A 23,178-nucleotide genomic window follows, 5' to 3' on the forward strand; every position below is an offset into this window, starting at 1 on the left:
GCCACCTTTCTGTAGTTACAACACGGTGTTACGTGACCACCACCCATTTACAGTCTTTCGCTTTATGTTTCCTTCAGTCTTTCCAAACCTCTACTTCTTGCAAGAGTCATTTGTTGGCCATTTTAGAAGAGTAATCTCCACTCTAGCTTGACATAACATTTTTGTTTGCAGTTTTCTTAGGCCTTATATTTAGTGTCTGCCCAATTCAATGTTTAAGTGATGTCTCTGGCGTGGTTCAGATGTTCCAAAGACATCATCTGTCTAGAAAATGCAGGCTTCTACGATTGAAGCAGCAAATCATCAGTCATAGTCTGCTGTAAAGTGAAAGTGGCTTGTCATTCAGGTCCGGCTTGGTCAACAGCAAACCAGATCATTCTGCAACTTTGCGGGCACGAGCAGTGGTACCCGAAGAAGTGAAAGCGCTGCAAGAAATTAACAGCAAGGTAAGTTCGGACTTGCTTCACTTGGGAAGGGTTCAAGTTTTCTCACTGTTTCAATGGAATGCAGGAATACTTTGATGTAATGGTGTCACATTATATTTTTCATTAGACTGATAAAATGATGCCAGCAGTAACTGGCAGTACAGAGGCAGTCATAGTATATACAAGCAAACTAAGATTATTGCAGTCATTTTGTTATCACAGCCCTGTTTTCAGTTTCAGAATATAGGTACCGTCTACCTTGCATTTTGTTCATTCATGCTTTTCACTTGGGTGACTTGGCAGCTGTGGTGTTCCACGGATGGGCACAAGGTCACGGTCATGAATTTGAAAAGACGAGCATAAAATAGCATGAGCACAAGGAAAATGGAAAATCATAGGATGAGTGCTGCCTCGTCTTCACACTACATTTTCTGCTCGTCTATTTGTATTCACGAAAATGTTCGAACTCGCGCATCAAATTATTTTTGCTAGCAGTCATGGGTTGAATTTGGAATCAGAGAGGCCATATTGCAATGTGATTGATTGATTGATTGATTGATTGATTGATTGATTGATTGATTGATTGATTGATTGATTGATTGATTGATTGATTGATTGAAAGGTTTGTCGGTTCTAAAGGTTCCAGCCACTGCGCTAAAGAATCTGCAGTCCAGGACTGCAATGGGAGCTGCAAAAACACCTATGTTGTCAGATATTGGTACACATAGGAAAACCCCAGAATGTAAAAAATTAATCCAGAGTTTAGCGCACCGATGTTTCTCATTGTCCAAGTGTCTAGTTAGAGTATGGAGCTTCACTAGCCAAATGAGTCATCAATTAGTTGTAGCTGCCACACTAGTGCTTATAACTTGTTTGTCACTGCGCAGCTGTGGAACCAGGTGCAGCACCTTCAGTCCCAGCTGGAGCTGCTGCGAAGAATAAAGTCGCCAGACAAGCCTCCCTCCACCTCGGCCAATGGCGTCAGCTTTGCAGGTTTATGGGGGCTTTGCCCTCCTTTCTTTCATCCTTTAACTGGCGTCAGCTGGTTGTTGAGACGCTGTCATCAATGTGCATAACAAAATATCCCCACTGGCTCGTATGGTCAGCCCAGTGCGCTGCCGCAAACACTGCCGATTAAGGAACGTTATCTTTCCTTGAGTTAGCATGGCGCCTGCCGTGGTGGATTAGTGGCTTTGGCATCGCTCTGCTAAGCCCGAGGGCATGGGATAGAATCCCGGCCACGGCAGCCGCATTTTGACGGGGGCGAAATGCAAAAAACGCCCCTGTGCCGTGCATTGGGTGCACGTTAAAGAACCCCAGGTGGTCAAAATTAATCCAGAGTCCAGATTAATCCAGAGTCCAGATGTGAGGCTGACTGCAGTCTGCTTAATAAGCATATTGTGGTCTTGGCACGTAAAATACCACAATTTAGTTTTAATTAGCATGTCCAATGAGACACGTATTTTAAAACATAAGTGCAGTCTTATTTGCCCCACCAACATGGGCTCTAACCAAATGTTTTCTGCGCAATGCATCTACACTAATGTTTAGTTTTCAAAACACGCATTATCCCAGCTCTCGCCAGTGCGTCCATACATTGAGCGGGAATTTGCACTCCGAACTCCACTCGTGCAGTTGTGTCAACTTATGTACAAAAGAGAGGGTAGTACAGTATGATCAGATTGATTGCAAACTTGCTTGTTAGAGCTGCAAAAGCCCTTACAGAATCTATCGCTGCAGATGTTTATCAGCGCAAGTAAAGGGCTGCATCATTATTTGTAACCAATGAGGCATCGACAATGGAAGCTAATGCGTCTGGTGGACAGACATTCTGTTTACACTAATAAAACAAACCATTGATTGTTGCAGAACTGCTGGCAGACGTATACTACGCACAACGAGAGCGGGACGACTCAATCAGTGAGCGGCTGGCCAGTGCCAACCAAAGCCTGGACCTGTGTCAGAAGGAACTGCAGAAGCTAGCAGAAGCAAGGTCGGTTACACAGGCTCATTCTTTCCCATTCTGCATGTTTCGACATTGAAAACTTCACATTGCATGTCCCAGTGCAATTGACACTGCATCGCCTTTGACAGTAACAGACAATATGGTTACTGTATCTTTGTTTGTTCATACTTTTAGCCCCCAAACAGACAGCATGGTTACTTTATCTTTGTTTGTTTGTTTGTTGATACTTTTAGCCCCCAAACTGGTAATGCTGCCCCAAGAAGGCTATTGCAATAGCGGTAATACTGAGAATAAAAGATGATATATTTCACTTTTGTATAGAACATAACTCATCACAGTAGACAGTGTAGTGTATGCCTTTTGCTCAGTGAATCTAGGAGCACAGGCAAGATTGTCCACATGCATAGTAAAATAGTGCACGGTGATCATGTGGCACATGGTAAGAACAGGATTGTAATTTTAGGGAGCTGCATATGTTGCCTACATGCTTATAGGTCTTTGCATTTGGTTTGTGTGTGACGTGTGCTCTGTGCATCAGCCTCTCTTGCATCACCATTGCTGCAAGCACTCGCATAGAGGCAAGCCCGTCTTTAACAAATTGCACGTAGTGCACGTAGCAAGTTCCTGAATCACTGTGGTCTCTGCCAGTGGATCTGGAACGCCACAGGGCCCGGCGTAAATTTAAAGGCTAGTTGTAAAAGTCATTGCTTTGTCTGGCGACCGACGACTGTGCTAGTCATTCTCGCTGCTACCGATTTGCTTGCTTCTTTATTTTAGATGGCAGGGGTTTTTCCATTAAAGACTGTGTTTCCTTTGGTCACTGTCGTAGTGAATCTTCATTTCAGTCTGTGATCATGTGAACGAGACAAATAATCCACGCCTTCATTTGCAACCCTCAGAAAAGGAGTGTAAAAAAAAAACAGAGTGGCTCTTATGTAACTACCTTATCAAGCCAACGGACAGTAAGGCCAAGAAAAGCATTGGGAAGGTTAACAATGTGTTTAACGGAAATTTGAAAGTATTAAGGCAAAAGGAAATAAAAGTGGCAGAGAAAGAAACTTGCCACCAGATGGAGCTGAACCCACAGTGTCCGCATGTGTGCAATTTTGTGCAATTGTGTGCAATTGTGTGCAAGTGTGTGCAAGTGTTTGCATGTGTGCAATTGAACTATGACTGTGGCTGTTCCCCATCCACTTTCTCGGATATTGGTGTATGTGTAAACAACATGGCCGTGGTAGTGTTAGCCATCACTACTCACAGCACTGGTGCTGGACTGGTTCATTTTATTGTTAGAAAAAAAATCAGACCCCTGAGTTATCCTCATTCTTCCCTCTCATTGCACAGCGAGGGTCTGGAATTTGGCAGGGCTGTTGCTGTAATGCAGCATATGAGGCTCTGTCAGCCAGTTTCATGTACAACGTAACACCTGTGGTTGAAAGGATGTCCCACGTTCGTAGTGAAGGATCGGGAGAGATGTTTTACTTTCACATTATGCACACTGAAGGAATTGATTATTGCCCTCACTGTCATTTTTTTTTCTCTCTCTTTTCCTTTCAGGAGTGATGCGTCAGATGGCTCGGATGAGGAAGAGAACTGCGACAACCTGGTTCTGAGTGTGAGTCTGTTCGACCTTTCCGTCTTGGTTTTTGTTCGTGGCGACACAGTGATTTATTGATCATGCTCTGAAGTCATTCACTTAAAGCGATCTGTAATATGGCTGCCAAATGGCTCATATTGCAGCTCTTATTAGGACTAGTGCTGCGTGGGATGTGTGTAGTCTATACCAGTGGCCTTTTGCTTAAGAATGGACACCTCGGTTTCTCGATGTGCAATGAGTGCAAAACTACCTGATGATATTCAGCACATGCTGTGTGTCACTGTCGCTGCTATGCCACTGCGTGGTTAGCAACGACGACCTCGTACATGGAGACAAATATGGGCTACTGATATTTAGGGCCTTGGGACAGAAGTGAGGATGCAGCCTGAGCCACGAAGGACCTTGCTGGTATACTTACACCAGTCAGGTCTTGTAGGCGTTCTTTGAACTTCTCGCAGTCATGTGTCCTTGATTTGTTTGTTTATTTCTCATTCTTTTTTCTGTTTATTTCTCGTCATGTACCATGTTTACCCGATTCTAATGTGCCCTCGTATCTAATGCGCACCCGATTTTTGTTAGCTTAAAGTAAGAACATAAAAGTGTACCTGAATGTAACATACTACCGATTCATAAGATAAAAATATAGCATACCTCCCTTTGCAGGGCCTCGACAAGATACTCCAGGGTCTGGAAGGCAGCTGGGCACCGGCACGGGTGACACGGCACCAGGAGACGCTGCTGGCAACTGTGCAGCGTCTGCGTAACCACCGAGGCAAGAGGGCACGGCACCGGCTGCGTTCTATCCAGGCCGAGCGGGACGTTGCACTCGAAAAGGTGATCATTTTCATCATCCTCTTTATCCTCTGAGAAACGTACCCCCATTCACAAGCAGGCCTCCGCGTGAATGTCTTCGAAGACTCCGTTAATTGGAGTGCAGTGCTGCACCTTAGCTGATGTGGATACAGTGAAACCTCGTTGAAATTTAACTGCCTAAAACTTGCTAAAAACATAGTTGCGACATATGCCTGGCCCAGTCTCCGTAGAGACAAATGTACTAAGGGACCACTTAAGCTGTAGCGGCTTGTTATATGCCTACCCATTAGTGTGCACCCCGATCACTTTTTGTTATGTAACATTCAGCTGCACTACCTTGACGAATGGTGTGTCTGACAACCATGCTGTGCCACAAAAAAATCTTCAGACTTTTCGTAAAGTGCAGACACCGGACTTATCAATGATTGCGGCTTCGGCACAGGTGTGATAAGCATTGGAAATTAATGGAGGTGTGGTGGCGGCCTCAGCAAACAGTATATCCACTGATGAACACGATGGCATGACTTATCACTGCCAAACCTATTGCAATAAGGATCTTTAATTATCTGCCCAACATAGCATGTGGTATAGTGTGCAGCGCCATCTTAAGCGTACTACATGCTTTCAATGAGTGATGCGTCCGGCATCCAGCGTCGACCGTCTTTTCAGCAAAAATCATTTCGAAGCATGTATACCCAACCACTCTTCTATCACCAATGTTGCTCATACCTTGTCTGTCATTCTTTACAAAGTTATTCCTTGGAATCTTGAGAATGACAGCCCACAAACAAATGTCATGGAAAAAGAAACACTGACAGCACATACCTTTTATGTTAGATCTTCTCAGACTGAAATATTAAAAGTGAGGAACAGTAACAGGAGATCAGTCCACGCAAGAGGCCGCGTTTCTACCAGAAAGCTCGCCTTCGCGTGTAGCGTTTGCCGCCGGCATTTCCCAGTAAACATTACAGGTGCACAAGCTACAGTTGCCCGGAAGTGTGAAAAGCAGTCAGGAATCTTTAAATGCTATCGCGTTCCACTCCTAAAGGCGAAGCTTAAACGTCCTCCGAGGTTTTTCAACGAAGTTTCACTGCACTCTGCTTCAGTAACACTTCTCAGCAAGTAATGCAGGGAGGAGCTGCTTGAGAAATGCTCGTCTGCTTCAGTGGCTTTGAGCAGATACTGAAGAGCGCTTGCTTACAATAGTTTAATTCAAGAGCTACCAAGGAGCAGTCTTAAAGTATAGTGTCTAAGTTGGGGTGGGGGTGTGAGGGGAGTTGCTGAACTGTCCCCATGCTCAGTGGAGTTCAGAAGAATCTGAGAGTTGAGATTTTTGAATTCACATTCAGGGCTGTTCAGAATTTTGATGGGTGGTTCTACCTGATCTGTCCCGGTGTATGTCTCTTGATGCACAAATAGGCATATCTCAGTGCTGTCTTGTTTTTGTATCTTGATTTTGCTGGAAGCTGACTGGCTATATCCTTTTTCACATTCTTAATTAGAAAGTGTATTTCTTTTTTGTTCAGGTTAAAGTCCTCGAGAAGGAAGTTCAAGAGCTGCACATGAAAGCCATCTGGAAGAGCGAGAACTGGGGCTGCTCCAGCAATGTGAGCAACAACTTCCTTGCGTTTGTTCGTCTCTCCTCTTAAAGTAACACAAGAGGTGATTGCTGAGCCAATCTTAGATTGTCAGATTACCCTCGTAGAAACCTTGCAGCAGTTGTTTTAGTGGCAAGACAACCAGCTCAGAGAAAATTATGACTGACGGGGCTCTCCACATCACCACCATTGTCGTAATTTATGTCCAGCGCAGTACGAAGGCCTCTCCCAGTGTTATCCAGTTACACCTGTCACGCATGCGCTTACTCCATCCTACGTCTGCAGGTTTCCTAACCTCATCACAACACCCAGTTCTCTGCTGTTTCGTATGCGCTTGGCGCCTGTAGTGTTACTTCAATAAAGCGCCAATTTTCTGCTCTATGCATTGCATGGCCTGCCAAACAATTCCTTTTTTTTTTCCTCTTAGCGAGCAAACATAGAATATCAACTACACCTGTTTGCTCTATAATAGACACTGCCATCTCCCCCTATGTTACGCCTATCATTTTTCATTTCATTGCTCGCTGGAACAAAAAATGATAGGCACTGAACAATTATCCCACATTTTAAATTGCCCGCAATAAACAGTGTCTCTCGCGCAGCTGCGCCGGCTAACCTGGAGGCCATGCTACGCACACTGCTATCGCATGTGCAGAGTCGGGTGAAGTGGCAGATGCTGCCACACTCCCATAGATAAAGAGCACCAAAGAAACTGACAGAACAATGTGAAGAGGTACTACAGCTGGCTTACGTTAATTCGACCCTGGCGGGACCGATGAAATTTATCTAATCATCCAACAGGTTGAATTAAACAAGATGCAGAAAAAACACCAGAATACACCGGTAATTCATTTGGCAGTATTTGCCCTATTTCAACATGCCCCCAAATCAAACACGGCCACTTTTTTTAGAAAACGAACGCAGAAATAAAATTAAAGCTCCTAAACGAATTTAAGAAAAAAAAACCTTAATGTTCACCTAATTTTCTAGCAATAAAAATGGGCAAGGGTCTAATTGTGTTGCACAAAGGTGGCTGGTTTCCTAAAGCCAGCTTTGCCGCAATGCACTCGTGTTTTGCGGTAAACCATATGAACGCTGCAAAGGCAGTTTTGGTTTTGTCTGATTGCACTGTCCAGCCAGCTTACGGCCCAACTATTGCTGAAAAAAATTGCTAGAAAATTTTCCCCAGGCCAGGACGAAAAATAGGCTTTTTCAATGGGAGATTATGTGTGCTCAACACATTCACTATTCCCTAGTCCCTGCCAAAACTGCCACTGCCACTAAAGGGGCCGTAATTTGGTGTCAGGTGCATGTGTGCTCACCAGTCAAGATCGAATTATCCGGTGAATGCCAATTTTAGGTTCGAAATAACGGACTGTGGGGCCATAGAAATACAGGAGTGTTGGCCGGGAATATTGGTCTGGATCGAATTAACCGAAAAATTGAATAAATCGGAGTGGAATTAATGAAAGCCTACTGTACCAGCAAGGTCGTCTAGAGGAAAGTTTAATAAAATCGACCAAAATGGGTTTTCTTTTCGTTGAGATTCAATGTGATCAACTCAATTATTATCTGTGATTAACTGCAATTTACTAATTATAACTGACACATGTTACTTTATTGGAACTGGTATCATACTTTCACAGTTATGGCACCACTCCGGTCCTACATATTGCATTTTCATGCTTACAGAAAAGCTGTTCTGAGTAAAAGCAAATCTGTGAGCACCGTGGAGAACAAATCTGTCCTTATTTTGCATTCAGGTATTTATCGTTGGTACCATATTAGAGGTGTTGTCACACTGGGCGACACATTGGCCAACATGGCCCGCCTCCACTCGTCCCAGTATGCATTCTGAACCATGATGGTTATCCCTTCAGTTCAGTGGAGCCGCCAACAATGTGCCATTTTTGGACAGTGTTGCCCCAGTGTATTGCACATTGGGATGGTACCCAGAGTGCTGAATGTTCGAGGTGTCATCTGCAAAGTTTCATTCAAAATTCTTGTCATCCTCGGTGATCAGGAAAAACAGTACATCAATGCAAGAAGACTTTTTCGCACTTGTTAAGCTGAGGACCGAGCATGGGACTTCTCAGCCAATTCAAGGGATCAGCGCAGCGCATGTTTCAGGCTGGTTCTAGTCTAGGCTGTGAACACACTAGCATATCACAACCTGAAGGGGACACTGTCATTTTGAGAACTGGGTTCATGAAGCAAGTGGCAGTTATAAATGTCTGATGTAGTAAGCCAAACTAACCATTATTGAAATACTAAATGTTTTCACTTCACTGAATAGGATCTGGAAACATTGCTGAAGGATTGTTGCACCTTCTCTTTGCTTGTAAAAGTAAATGGTATAATTCTGCAGCAAGCCCTTAGCAGACTCTGGTTAATAGATAAAACGTCCGTCAGAATATTATGCAGCTGGGAGAAAACTTTACCCATTTGCAGCGTCCTTTGTGCGGTTCTCACACCCATGCTCTTGGGGCAAAGGAACGACAACACAGTAGTGCAAACAGTCACAAGGGCATTTATTGCACCTTCACAGATCAATGCCTGCTAGCCGAGTTGCTATCCACAAAACATGCCGATGGGCTCGCGACAAATCTAGGAAGTCCGACTCACCGCGACCGGATAGCGAGCAAATATGTTCGCCCCATGCTGGATCCCAACGCCTGGTCGTTCGCGCGCACAGTCACGCGAACGGTGGCTCTTTCGCACGAGGCCTCACGAGACGGTCTCGCAGAAGCATGGATCGGCACACGCGCGGCACGTCTGCGCTGCTTGCCGTCCTGAACCAAAGAGAAAGCGTGTTCTCCCTTGCGCCCCCAAGTAACCTTGCCATGAGGCGGCGTTAGCAGCCCAACACTCGCGCCATCTCTCGTACTGCGCTTCAACCGCTTCAACCGCGGCGGGCCCCAGGCCACGCGGCGAAGCCACACTGCAGGAGACTGAAGCTTTGCGGGAAAAACAACATATCAGGGGACGCGTGAGAGTCTCGCATCCCCACACCTTTTCTGCAGTTTTTTAAAGCATGAAATGCTTTTAGCTCCTATTGTAGGCTACCTTCAAGTGACCTTGAGCCAAAAGCCAGAGCCGTTATCTGGGCACTCGAACGAGAACACCCGGGCATCGTTGCGAGAACAAAACAAGATCATCCGGGCAACCAGTCAAATCTTAGGAAAATGCAGCCTCTGGCCCCCAACCCTTAGTATAGGACTGCATTACATATGCTAGTTACTGCCCAAACATGTTACAAAAAATAGAGACTACCCATTTTGTCTTTTAAAGTTTTGTTTATGAGGTGAAGCTCCGTCTTTCCCGGACAGGAAACGTGAGTCAACTGGTGGGTGTTCCCTCCCCCTTCTTTTCTTTCTTTCTTTTCTCTTTGCAGGATGCCGTGCAACAGGCGACCAACGAGCGGAATGCTGCACTCGGCCGACTTCACGAGCTTCAAGAGAGCCTCGCAGCACAGGCAAACAATGGGTGTGCAAAGAGCATTATTCCTTGTCCTCGTTGAGGTGTCTGTTGAAGGTTGATTCATATGGTGGACCTTATCCCCGTTAACGTCCATGGAGTGAGTGGGCTGTGGCTCTACAGTGTTGAACCATGCTGTGAGCCGACAGTATGCCACAGTATGACACCCCGACAGTATGACACCCCAACTTGCAGGCCACATGCTCAGCATGTGTTTCTAGAGCACATGTGAAAACTCCCAAAACTCCTTGACATTTTTTTTTGGTAGCCAGAATTACAGCCTCTTACAAACAGAATTTGTTGGTTTACATTGGTTTACACCTACCATTAGGTTTGTTCCATTACCCATGCAATCAGACCAAGGAAGCATTGTTCTGGGTTTTATTTAATTTATTTTTACTCTCAGAGCCTTTTGGCATTGTTCATAGGAGTTTGGCTCATATCAGTCTTTAAAAATAAAGGTTTCAATTAGTGCAAGTTGCCTGAACTCATGCATATATTTACAGCAGCTCCTTTAATAACTATCACAAATAAGATTCTTTTGCACCTGGTGCTAGTTCGTCACGGCTTGGTTTGGCTTTACTAGTACATCTCTTGATGTTTCTGAGTTTTCACCATTAATATTTTATTTAATTTTTAATGCAGTGATCGAGGAACTGGTGATGGGGTCAAGGTATCAACAGAAGCACAGACAGACTTCATTGGCGTTCAAGATGGTGTTGATCTGGTGGCAAGCTCACTTCTGCAGGAGCTCAAGGAAGAAGTCGGTCGGATCAGCCAACGTCTCGACGAAGAGGCCACGTCGCGGCAGAATGCAGAGCTGAAGTGTCAGAGGTAACACCTGCGCCACATCTGCTTTTTTGTTTTATATTTACATGGTCTAAAAAATCATACAGTTGTAACTGGGTTGAAAGAAAAACCACAGATCCAACGCATTACTGGACTCTAACGTTCAAGTTGGTGAAGTAGCAGCATTAGCGTATGCCACGGGCACAGCCTCGTCGCCTGTGGCTGTTAGCTGTCTGCTTCACGAGGATGAAGGCAATGTGTGACGCTTGTCAAGGGAAGAATTGTAGTGACAGGTGTGTGCACACAGAATTATGACACATATCAAAGTACGCTTAAGGCTTCATGCACGTTATGTCACAGTGACACATTTATTCTAAAGGGATTTGCCAAGAATGGGCAGATGCCCAATTGTACATACCCAGCGAACCAAGTTGCTTTCTAGGCCAGACAGCAGCCAGCAGCGAGTTGTCTGTTCGGGCACACAACCAATGACCCAAGTCGTCTATATACAGTAGAACCTCTTGTGAGGAGAGAGTGGCGGCGTAAGTGGACTGACAGCTCCATGTGAGGTGAGGTGAGGCGCGGTTGTCAGAGGCCGTGCGCATGGTTGGCTGTAGTTGCCAAGGGAAGGGCCAGTTGGCACGAGTGCTGCGGTGACAGAGCAAGGACGATGCAGGTGGCGCGTGGTGTGTGTGTTGCACAAGGTGTGCACGGATGGACTGCACGTGGGCAGTGGAGGGGAAGAGCTGCAGAGTGAGGTAATAAAGGGAGTGTTTGTGACGAAAGTGTCGGCCTGTCGTCGTTCGTAACGCTCTGTATAACGAAGTTGTGGTTGCAGCGAAGAACTTCGTGATATCGCATATTTCGTTAATTCGAGGTTTTACAGTTGCAGCGTTAAAAACAAATTCCCAGAGCATTCCTGGTGGATAGTAGCTCGTGAGTAAGCGCTCATAACAAATTGCAAGATAGTCGAGCTGTAATAGCACGTTATGAGTGCCAGCGTGTGCTGTGCAGACCGTGCCGAGAGCAATGCATCGACGTGGCTCACAGTGTCCGTGACATGCGTGTGTTGCGTCGCCCAGCACCGTAAATCTTGGACACCATGACCGACCACGTTTAGTGCCCGCATACAGCATCCACAAATTAAGAACAGAAGTGGAAAAAGATGTGGGTATTTGTCCTGAGCAAGAATAAGAGAAGTCAGTTTTGCCAGAAAGGCGAGCATTGAAGACAATAGCAAAGAAACAACTATACGAAGTAAGGTTCGTAGCTTTATCAATGTCACGCGTGCCCAGGCAAACATCAACAGAGCTCACTCAATGACCATGAGCTTGCTTTCATAACGCGAGCGAATGCTTCATACAGTGTGTGTCTCAGAAACTTGATATTATGCCACCGCCAATACTAGACGAGCAGGAACACAATGCGCACCAAGGCACCAAACGTCTCGGCTTGATTTGTGCACTCTCCGTGGTGAGATTACCTCCAAGATAAGGAGAGCGTTCCCCCACCCCCTTCGCTACCATTTTAACACGCGTTAACTCTCTCCCTATCCCCCTTGCCCAAAAGGAATCCTCAGATCGTGTTTCTCCGAGTGCTGCAAGCTGCCGCGCACCCTGCGGCCTCTGCAAGCTGTTTACCAATTCGAGAAATGGTCCAGGGTGTTTCCTGACTACCGTGTCCCGGTGCAAGCAGTTTGGTGTTCTTGCTGCTCAAACTTTTCGTGTGGAAGGACACTTATAATAACTTTTGCCTCAGTTGCAATTTTTATAGATTTCGCTAGATTTACTAGCCACACAGACTCCAAAGTATGTGTTTGAAATGTCTGAAAACTTAGTTAAATTTAAACCTTGTCATGAGATTACTTTGTTATATCGCGAAAGAAATGCATGGTTTTCCATGCAACTAAGATTGGCTTCTAAAAATAGCTTGTTACCTCGCCAGTTTCGTTAAACCGACGTTTGTTATATAAAGGTTTGACTGTATGACAACTATATCTAGTGAGGAGACGACAAATGCCAAACCCTGTGGAACAGACAGAAAAAGGTTAGCCTCAAAAAAGGTAAATCTGAAAGTGGGAATGAAATTAACGCAGCTAACATGGTACTGTTTGAATGTATTTAGATGAAAGAAGGTGTATGGGCATTCACAAGTGGCATTGGACAGGGCACCGACTGCTTTTGTGGTAATCAGGGTTTTTGGAGGAGGCTTTTTTCCTGCTGTGGGCTTCATCCTGCAGCACAGATGGGCCACTCGGTAAAAACAAAAGCGAAAAAGATACATTCACGGCACCGTAATGTTGATTTGATCATTTTTTTTTTTTCGAGTCAGTGCATTGCTGAAGCACATAAAGTATAGCACAAAGCAGGTGACTACAACACAAAGGTGCAGAGGCAGGAGACGAGTGCTATCACTGCAGTAGTACTGGCTCTGCACCTTGTGTGTGTGCAGTTATTTCATGTTGAATTTTATGTGCCGTAATGTGGGACTTTGGCACAGAGTCCCATCTATATGAAGGCCGACACGGCCTACTTGCACATCAGGGTTTATTTGACAGAGTTTTAAAGATCTAAACTTTTTCTTATGCCAAGGCGACTCATCACTGGCCAGCATTCAGGTACTCACCACACTTGATAACATTGGTGCAATTACCATGGTAATGGCTGCCAATCTTGGATTGCTCTTGCATAAAAGAAGCTTTGCAAATAGAGACCCAGGTTATTGCAATAAACCCTAAGTGGAGCACAAGAACACAAAGCATTGCTTCGTGCACCTCTGGTCGAGCTGTCATGAAGATGTACTTTCGCAAAAAGTTCTTGCTGAAGGATTGTCCTTGGACAGTGCCTTAGAAGTGCCTCTTGAAGACAAAATGGGTAGTTTAGTTGGTGCTTATCATATTTCTTTGAATCATTACAGGTTGGAAGAACTGGTGAATGGCTTCCAGAAGCGCCTCAACGGACTCAACAACAGCTTCTGACGACATCGAACTGTGGGACTGCTCGTGCCTTCAACCATTGCAGCATTCAAAAGTTGAACACCAGCTTTTTAGGCCCCTAGGGAAAGGTCAACATTCCATGCAAATTGTGCATATTCTTTTTTCCTGGTTAATAGCTAACCGGTGTTGCCACGTTTTCTGCATAATAGATAGAGTGGCTATATAATAGAGCTTTGAGAAAGTGAAGAGTAGGTTCTCTTCTTATTTCTTTAAAATTTGTTTGTTAGTCTTGTTCAGTGCACTGTGTTTGTTAAGTTGTTCGACACGCTGTGTTTCTTTTGCCGATTCTTCACTGCCCGAAATTTTTCAGTATGCACAGGCACACACTGCACCTTGAGCACCACTGATGTACTATATATATAGAAGCATATTTTCTTCTGCAATTATATGAGCGACAGGACAAAACCCCTGTCCAACAATAACTGACCTCTTATTTTAAAGGTGCAGCATCTCTACCGAAGAGAAAAGGTATAAGAAAGTTTGCCTGCAGTAGTTTAGCTCAAGGGAAGAGACGTTCTTCAGGGAGTCCTGCTTTTCACATTTGCTCTTACCTACGGCTCCCTGCAGGCTTCTAGCTCTTTGCTATAGAGTTAGTTGGACAAGAGTGCTGACTCGGCCAAAAAAGAAACTAGTGTAACAAAGATGATTGGATAATTTCTATGTGAGCTTTCCAAAAGGGAATGCTCAACAAGTAAAAAGTAATTGTTTGCCACTAGCTGGCCCTCACTGCTTTGCAGCGACTGTACCCTGCACTGTGGATTGTTGCATGTTTACGCAGAGCTGCTACATAAAGGTGCTGATTTGCATGAGCTGCTGTTTCTAGAACTGCCGAACCTAACCTCCAAGGCTGACAAATCACAGACATCAAACCGTTTATCACATGATATGAAATAGAAAGGGCCTTTACTGGTTTAACTGGATAAGTGTCTGGTTAGGCTTAGCTAAGCCTAAGTGGCATTCAGTGTGAATTGATTTGCTGTACAACACAAAACAGATGACTTTTCAGCTGGTGATGATTCAGCCCACACCACGGTAGTTAGTTCGACCCAGCATTTGAACTCTGTGGCTGCGTTCACCGGTACGAGACTTGGCAAGCTTGTACTTGGTGTGTATATCTTGACAGGTCCATTGGATTTACCTCACACTTCGTGAACTGGTTCACCACAGGTCACTGTTAGGTCTGTGCCTGTACAAAAAGAATCCAGCACCTCTTGCATGAACATGCACCGCCTTTTTGGCATATGCAGAGAATACTGTGCACGTTGTCTGGAAGTGCTTGCATTGTGTAAGGTGAATGACAATGTGCTAGCACCACCATGCTGCACTGGTCAGATGAATAGCAACGTGCAGAAGCGCCTGAATTAGTTCAGTAAGTGCAGGCAGGTTGGATAGACCCAACAATGACATTGTCACTCACTCAGGCATGTTCCCTATTTGTCGGGCAGATGATGAGCCGGATAGGCACGATGTATTCACTTGCGTTCATGCATGCATTGCATAACATTTTGTGGCTCACACTTCATTGTGGAGAATGTCTCACAAGAAAATTTGCTGCAAATGGCAAAGCGAAAATGCATGCCACAGTGCAATCATTTGAAGTAGTAAGCAGAGTTGAAGATAACAAGGCAGTGGATCAAATGTTCATCATTTACACTTGAAGAAAGAGGTTCAATCTGTTGAGTTAGAAGGACTTCTGAGTCAAGCACTTCTGTCTATCTTGCTGCACGTTCAAGCTTTGTTGACACCCATAGCATACTGCATTATATAAGCAACGACTCAAGAAGTGATTAGCAAGTGTTGCGCAAGAGACGTTCACTTCTACGGGACACAAGTCTCTTGCTTGATAATTATTTTTTTTCTTGCCAGCTGTTTTGACTGTTTGTGTGACAGCCAACTCGCCATCGCGTTTGTGGCCTCCTCTCGGCTGAAACAGTGGCATGTTACAGGGACCAAGATCGACATAATCCACTTTGCGTTGCTTTTGACTTTCCAGCCACCTGCTGAATGATTGTGTTCTTTAGTTGATGTAGAGACCCAGTTTACACCTGCGCGTAGCGTCTATTACTCTGTTTTTTCTTCTCCTCCCCACTGTCTTGGTGACGTAGTGCACAAAAGCTCAGGTAATATACTCACCACTTGTGAATAGTACAAAGCACGGCGGCTGGGCCGCTCTTGCCCTTCTATGACTCCTTGTGCAATATGAAGGCCGCGCAGCCGGCCGGCGCCCTGGTTTGCATGTGCACTTAACACACTCCTAGCAGGCGTAGGATGGTGGCTGCTGTGTGGACAATGTCTGGGGGAAGGAAAGGTTATGTGGACCACGGAAGCAGTAAGAAAACTGGCTTCTAGCTGGCTGCTTGTGTTTCACAAATGCTCTAAATTGAGCTGGTTACAGTTTTACACGCCTTCCACATGCAAATTCTTTGCAAAGTAGCCAAAATTCCCTTCCCCCCTTTTCCCTTATTTTGCATTTTCATTCATTTTTGAGTTTGCAGTCGTGGCAATTTGGGCCTCTTGGTATGGCCATTAGTAAGATTGCTGGATTACTAGCACTCTGTCTTGACTATTTTTTACGTCTTTCCCATGTACTCCGCTACAACTATCTTTCTAGTAAAGTTCAGTTTTCAGAATTTTGTATCGTTGTGATTTGAAAGGTGGATTACATGTATGAGTTATCGTTTGTGACCACACGGAATCATAGTGGAAAGGAGAATGTGCACTGAGAAAGAGGCTGTAGCCTACAATAGTGGTCGTGTCGAGCAGTCAGCGAACCCAAGGCAATCGCAAATGCCAATGCAGTATGGAGAAGTGCACATCCTATGCTAAGCATGATGACCGAGCACGAGCAGGGCATGAAAGAACAGGCCAGTCTTCGCCAGTCTCTCACTGGCGTTAGCTGTGCAGCGCTAGGACAGGACAACCAAAACCAGCAAGAGGCCAGAGGCGACTGGACCTGTTTCATTCCCTGCTCATGCTACGTCACTTTACCCTGCCCGCTGTTTGTCGGTACCACCAGCACTTCGGCGACAATGGCCGCTAAAGCCTTTCCCTCGGCATACAGGCAGGCTTTAAACGTAGCTGTCAAAACAGGTAACTAAAAAAGTAGAGTAACATGATCCTTGGCTATCCTGACCGTAGCACAAAAGCTGAAATGAACTAATTTTCTTCATTTGAAGCAAGCGAAGCAACAAGAACTCAAGTTCTAGATGCGTAGTGCATTAATTAACCTGGTTCTGACAGTATTGGTACAGTCTGTGGGGACATGTACAGCTCAAGCTCGAGGGTTGTGAGGTTAATTTCAAATAAATTGGCACTTGGGAAATTCTTTCATTAATAAACAAACAAATGGTATACCACCTTTGGTATACTGCTCAATGCCATTATATGTGCAATACATTAGGAGGAACAGGTGAAACAAACAAACAAGAGTGTGTATTGACATGGCAATATTGTACAAGCAGACTTATTTAGGGTATTAATGCATTGTTTAAACTCTGGCCTCTTTCTTCGGTGTGCACAATGTGGGACAGACCATTGTTGCCAACCCACCACTGTAGCAGAAGCTGCTGGTAGTTGCAGGTCTAGGTGAACTGTGTGGCAGCCATGGTTGGGAAGTATTTCATTTGTCAAGAGTGATCATTTCCATATCGTATTTCACGATTGTGCACGTTGGTACATGATTACAAAGAGAAGTCCGCTACCAGAAATGTATGACAGCCTGTTCACCATGAACATAGAAAACAAAAAAAGACAGTCCACAGTGGCCTGCTGTGTGGCCATTGTGGACATTAACTTTATTTCATCTTATGCATAAGCTAGGGACTTTGGTAGTTAGGGCAGTTGGCATTATGCATTAGTAGAAATATTGTGCCAGTTGCAAGCACGGTGAAATCTCTAGCGAAAGCGTCCATCTGCACATGTGTATGCACGTATGTGCACAAGTCAGCACATGCCTGTGTGCACCTCATGGGGGTGATGATGATGTGATGAACATTGTCGTTGAGTCTTCTCACTGCTTCTGTGGTCCGCAAACCTCCGCTTCCTAGAGTACGCTTTAAGTTGTCTTTTATTTCTTCTCACCTAGATCTTTATTTATTTGTGACCACCTTGATGTTGGTTGGGTGAGGCACTGTAATCTCCGTTTCTTTTACTTTTCGTGTTGTGCATTTTGTGGCATGCCATTATGATTTTAGAAATCGGTAAGGGCATGGTAATATGAGTATAATATGTGCACTTTGGTCACCTGCGTGCATTGCAACTGTTCTGACACATGCGAGCAAATGGCCTCAGATCTTCTCACGGTTATTGGTAATGTCTGTGTATGTGATAGAGACAGTGAACATTAAGGCAGCTTTAATGGTCATGTGTTTTTTAAGGCATGTTTCTAGAAAAGATATGGTGATTTTACTAGGAAAATGACTATTCCTTATAGTCATCTCTGCTTCAGAGAGCAAGATGCAATAGCTGTGTTAATAGTGTCAGAAATATTTGGCTATGACAAAGTTTCACGGAGCTTTTGCAGCATGTTGCTGACTTGGAAAACAAAAGAAGTTTAAGAAATTGAAGATGCTCTTCTCGATGTCGTCACTTACCAGCAGCAGATGGGTTCTAAAGTTGGTCTGTCTTTCTTTTATTGACCTAACATGGTTGCTGTCAAGTGTTCAGCGGCTTCTGATATTCTTGTGGTTTCTTTTGTGGGTTATTTTTTTTGGCGTATCGACTTCTGCCAACTAAATGTTTCGTCTGTTAAGAGCTGAACTCTGCTATCTTTTTGTGTATTTGTATGCTTTTGGTTAGCACTGAAGTAATGTATACTCGTAGCCACTTCTTTGATGCTACCAACTCCTTTTAAAAGTCGAGCTGCATTTTGTTTTGTGGATGGCACTTGCAAATTGCACTAAAGGCAATGTCCAAAGCAGTGCACTTTATCTTATCTGCTTCTGCGGAAGCCATGTTCTCTGGCCCCACTGCGTAGCTAGAGATAAACGACACATCCTCTTGCACCCCGCGTAAACACTCAAGTGCTGCCCGTGCGTCCGAAGTGCTGCCATGCCAGCAGTATCTCAGCAGTATCTGTGGTGCTCACCGCAGACTGCCCACCCTGTGTGCCCTTGAACACGTCGAACTTTAAAACCATCACCTGATGCGAGCACTGATATCTGCTGTCTGTGCCTTTCCAATGGCAATGTAATTGATGTCCGTACATTGTCAACACACCGTCCTGATGCCAGTTTCCAAAAGCACCAGATTTCATGCGGGTGCCTGTCCTCAGTTTAGCAGTCAGTGAAAGCACATACGTGCTCACAGGCCTGCTTGTTCAGCAATAAATATGTCGTATTTCATGGTGATCGTCACGAAGTCCTTGTCGGCAGACAATGATGTTTAGACACTGTAGTGCCATGCACATATTATATATGCATTTCCTCCTATTGGAGTATTATTTTCTCACAAACTGCTAGTTGTATGGTGCTAAATGGTTCAATGCAATCTGCATAGTATGAATCGAATGTTGCCTAAATGAGGGAGACGAGGGTAAACAGTTCTTTCTGCAAAACTGCTTGCCCATTTAAGTTCAGGTTTCGCACGCAGCTAGCTTTTCATGGTGTAGATTACTTGGTACTATGTGTGGATGCAGTAGTTACCTGTCTTATTCAGGATAAATTAAAAGCATTTGTCCGCAGCAGTGCCAGCCAATAGATGGTAGATTTCCTCAACTATGTAGCGATGGTGGCTGTCACTGTTTCAGCAAGAGACAGCATAGACTGTCTCGCACTAACAATTACAGGTGGTGCCATTGTTTCTCTCACTAAAAAAGTTACCTTTTTGGTCCAGCATTGCTGCGAGACTGCGTGTAGTTATTTATTTGCTTATTACACACTTATTAGTCAGTTGGGATTTAGTTACAATATAAAATTAGCATATTGTTAAAATGGTAATAGAATCAACTGGAATAAAGATGAAACAAACGTTAAACAGTCAAAAATCAGCAACCTACAAGCACTCGTAAAAGGAAAAATTAGTTGCTCACAGTTTTGGACATTACAAGTGACCAATTGTGTACAATTGGCACGTAACAAATAGATAATTAGAAGGCTTTTGATTTATCCTGTATGCAACAGGACAAGTACTACACTATTAGACATTAGAAGTTATGCACTGTGAAATAATACTGCCATGCAGACTTTTAGTGTAGACGTACCAGTGGTGAAGCCAGAGCAGCAGTTTATACCGTCATCCTTGTTTATACAACATTCACCACAGATGCGAGTGCAAAGGAGGAAGTTTGGAGCTTGACGTCGTTTCGTTGTATGGAGATGCAGTCGTGCATTTACAATGTCTGATGTTGAAGTGATTAAGAGTATGAGGCAGTGACCTGGAGTGTGTGATTTCTGGTGTGCGATGCTCGAGTCCATAGTTCTTACAAGGACAGCCATCGGTCTCACCTTTGCGCCTCTCGATTGATTGTGCTCCTATTTGAAGCACATATGACTCCGATATAATTTTTTTTTTCGCTCACTTTGTGCCTTGAGCCAGCAATGTTTTTTCAGTGATGCCACTTTCATGCCTTCTGTTCGTGTAGCACATCTCTATCAAACAGCGTTTCACTGCTCTAGGCATAGAGTTTCCTACAAGAATCCCTAGGGGGAACTCTTGGCACTAACATCTACTACGGGAGCTGCAAGCGCGTTGGTACAGCCAGCATGGAAGCAGTGCACAGAATTGCCTAAACTTACTCCTTCTGGCTTCAAATGGCTTTGCGACTTTGCAGATTGGTGATTTTTGGCCAAGTGTGATTTTGACCAGGTGACAAAAGGTATCCACCATGACTCTAGGAGACCCATTGCCTTGCTGTGTTTGGAAAACTGTGAATGCATTGAAATTGAAAAAAAAGCTTAAGCATAATAAGTAACACCACAAGACCACCCTGAAGCTCCAAGCATGAATATAGGACAAATCCTAGTAGTAACCATCATACCCATGGTAGCTAAATGGTTGCAGCACCAGAATTTCCTTTAGTAATTTTTGTAGGAAACTCTGTGGCTGTAGAAACACAAGAGACATTCGGTTGACTTAGATTGATAAAATGCACTTCTGGACTAAACAAATGTGTTGGCCATGCCATTAGTGGAGGCGTTCGTGTGTCAGAAAAGGACGCAAAAACAACTCAGGGCTGGCAATGCCACTTTGCTAAATAATTTACGGGCCAGCATATTTTGGTAGCGGCTGCTCAGCAATGGATAGTTGTTTATATCACTAAAATATGGGGATTGCATTTCATTTTAGAGCAAGCAAGGACTTCACAACTTCTGTGGACTTTTCATGTGGAAAAAGGGGCTTGAATATGTTTAAAAAAGGTGATGTTTGTGACATCAGAATGACATCATTGGTGTCATGGCTTGAGTGTGAAATTCAAGAAGAAAGTTTTACTGTTGTTTCGTCCACTAATAATTGACTCTTTTCTGCCAAGAAAATGCAGTTGCAAGTATCCAAAAATGACAAAATATCAGTGAATCTAAAACATATTGCTGTTCAATGTTGCCTGTAAAAGCAAGCTTAAACTTTTAATTTTCTTTTTTTCACTTACATGTGCAGAAATTGTCTATTCGGGCAAGTGCTGACGCGATTTGAGTTTGTTGTATTAAAGCAAAATGTCGGTTTGTAGTGACCACTGGAAGCAAATGTGTTATGGGCCTTCAAATGTATTGCAATATTTTTCTTTTTTTTTTAGTTTTATAGAAATATGGGCATCCAGTTTATGACAGTAACATGGCAACACAACAGGTTATGTGACCAGCACCTGATAGAGCGCATGAATGTGGCAAAGGTTTCCGGTTAACTGTGGCACTGATGCCGCCATACCGCTGTCACATGAACTGAAATTTTTGGAAAACTAATGTAGCCGAAATAATGCGTTCACATAAAGTGTAATTCAAGGTCTTGATGGCTTTGAATGCTCGAAAAAGTTTGGTTTATAGAATTGCAACATCTGTTTTCATTGGAGAGTTGCGTAGTACTAAACTTGATGCCTTATGTTTAGCAAAGCTAACTTTCTGAATTTTGTAAATAATTTTAAGTAAAAAATAATTGATGGCCTAAGCAAGAAGTTTACTATCATCTGTCAGTGGAAGTGGGCTTTTCCTTTCATATGCAATAAATTTCGTTCAACTCTGTTAAGGTGCTGCTCAAGGAGGGCTTTCTTGAATTTCACATTCGCATTCAAATAGTGCTAATGCTTTCTCTTAATGTGATTAATACTTTCTGGGCACGCACATGCACATTTCCCACGTTGGAGCAGCCCGCTTCGTGATGACTCGCGATGTGCAGGACTTCCATAAAGTTTTACCATACCGTACCATGCACACGCCATAGACAGCTGCCTTGATTGCATCTCTTGATTCCTCGCACCGACCAGATTTGTGGCCGATGTTTTGAGGAACGTGTTTGTTCACGACGAATTCTACAATGATGCACTTTCTGCTTTATGGCATTCAAATTGCTTCCCACATCTTGACCGGTGTTCGTTGCGTCATGTTGGCAGCAATGCCTGCCGCGTTGATGACAAACGTCTATGCATATATCTATGGTACCCATGGACTGTGACTTGTCTGCTAGCCTGTTAAATTTGCTTTTTGCTGAATATGAAATGGCTGAATATGTTTCCTTGCATGGATGTCAAAGCCAGTAAAAAAATTTTTGCCATTTTTTTGCCAGCTGTTTATAGATACTGTGCTTGAAGACAGCGCTTCATTAGAAGGCTTGTGCTGCAGCGTGCAGTGTTAGTATTATGGATGCTCCAACCGTGAATGTCCGATAAGAGGTAACGTATATCATTGTGATTGTTATACACAGTGTATTATGCATAGTTCCCATGTGATGCACAAAGGTATTTTTTTAGCCTTTATGAAGAGGATTGATAAGATGTTTTGTCCGTTTTTGTTTGTTACGCAATATTGTAGGCTCGTGAAATACAAACTGCAGAAACCTACTCTTGTCCGTTATTCTTTACTACACTTCACAATGTTGCCTGTGGCACACAAATTGGTGTGCGCTAGGTAAGTTATCTTCACTGTGCGGTGTATGTGTCTGGCTGTTCATCGCTCTTTCTTGAATGCTGTCGGGCGTTGGGTGCAGAAAGTCGTATGTAAAGGGGTCCCTGAAATGATTTTAGTATTTTCTAAGAGAATCTTTGAGGAGAGCTTGCTCTAGGGCTAGTTGGTACATGGTATTTAGAATGAAGACGGCGCACGCCAGTGGACACGTGGACATGGGACGTAGAGAATATCCTGTGGAATTTTTACTTGCATATGTATTCTAACAGTGCATTATATATTAACCCCACACAGCCCAAACACTGCATGAATAAGAATTAGAACTTGTTTTCCTTTGTTTCTGGCCACGAAAAGTACATTCGTATCCAAAGAGAAAGTGTAAGAAATTTATTCGTTTAGTAATTAATGACTGGCTTTCTGAACTGCCCACAACTGAAAACTTGCTCTAGCATAGCAAGAAATACTACTGTG

At 44.0% G+C, this 23,178-nt stretch overlaps 1 protein-coding gene across 2 annotated transcripts in view; it reads left to right on the plus strand.

The window, feature by feature from the left end:
• The window catches only part of LOC142587784 (uncharacterized), a 34,893-nt gene extending 12,250 nt beyond the window's left edge, over positions 1-22,643 (plus strand). For both annotated transcript variants that reach the window (XM_075699048.1, XM_075699051.1), the window contains exons 6-14: positions 344-443; positions 1,310-1,415; positions 2,292-2,415; positions 3,946-4,003; positions 4,649-4,819; positions 6,325-6,405; positions 9,791-9,882; positions 10,519-10,707; positions 13,579-22,643. In XM_075699048.1, coding sequence (XP_075555163.1) covers positions 344-443; positions 1,310-1,415; positions 2,292-2,415; positions 3,946-4,003; positions 4,649-4,819; positions 6,325-6,405; positions 9,791-9,882; positions 10,519-10,707; positions 13,579-13,639 — 982 coding nt within the window. In that variant the 3' untranslated portion in view covers positions 13,640-22,643. The remainder of the gene's footprint in view (positions 1-343; positions 444-1,309; positions 1,416-2,291; positions 2,416-3,945; positions 4,004-4,648; positions 4,820-6,324; positions 6,406-9,790; positions 9,883-10,518; positions 10,708-13,578) is intronic.
• The last annotated feature ends 535 nt before the right edge of the window (positions 22,644-23,178 follow it).

The sequence above is a fragment of the Dermacentor variabilis genome, chromosome 7, assembly GCF_050947875.1.
Source record: "Dermacentor variabilis isolate Ectoservices chromosome 7, ASM5094787v1, whole genome shotgun sequence".
In the NCBI taxonomy this organism is placed as follows: Eukaryota; Metazoa; Arthropoda; class Arachnida; order Ixodida; family Ixodidae; genus Dermacentor; species Dermacentor variabilis.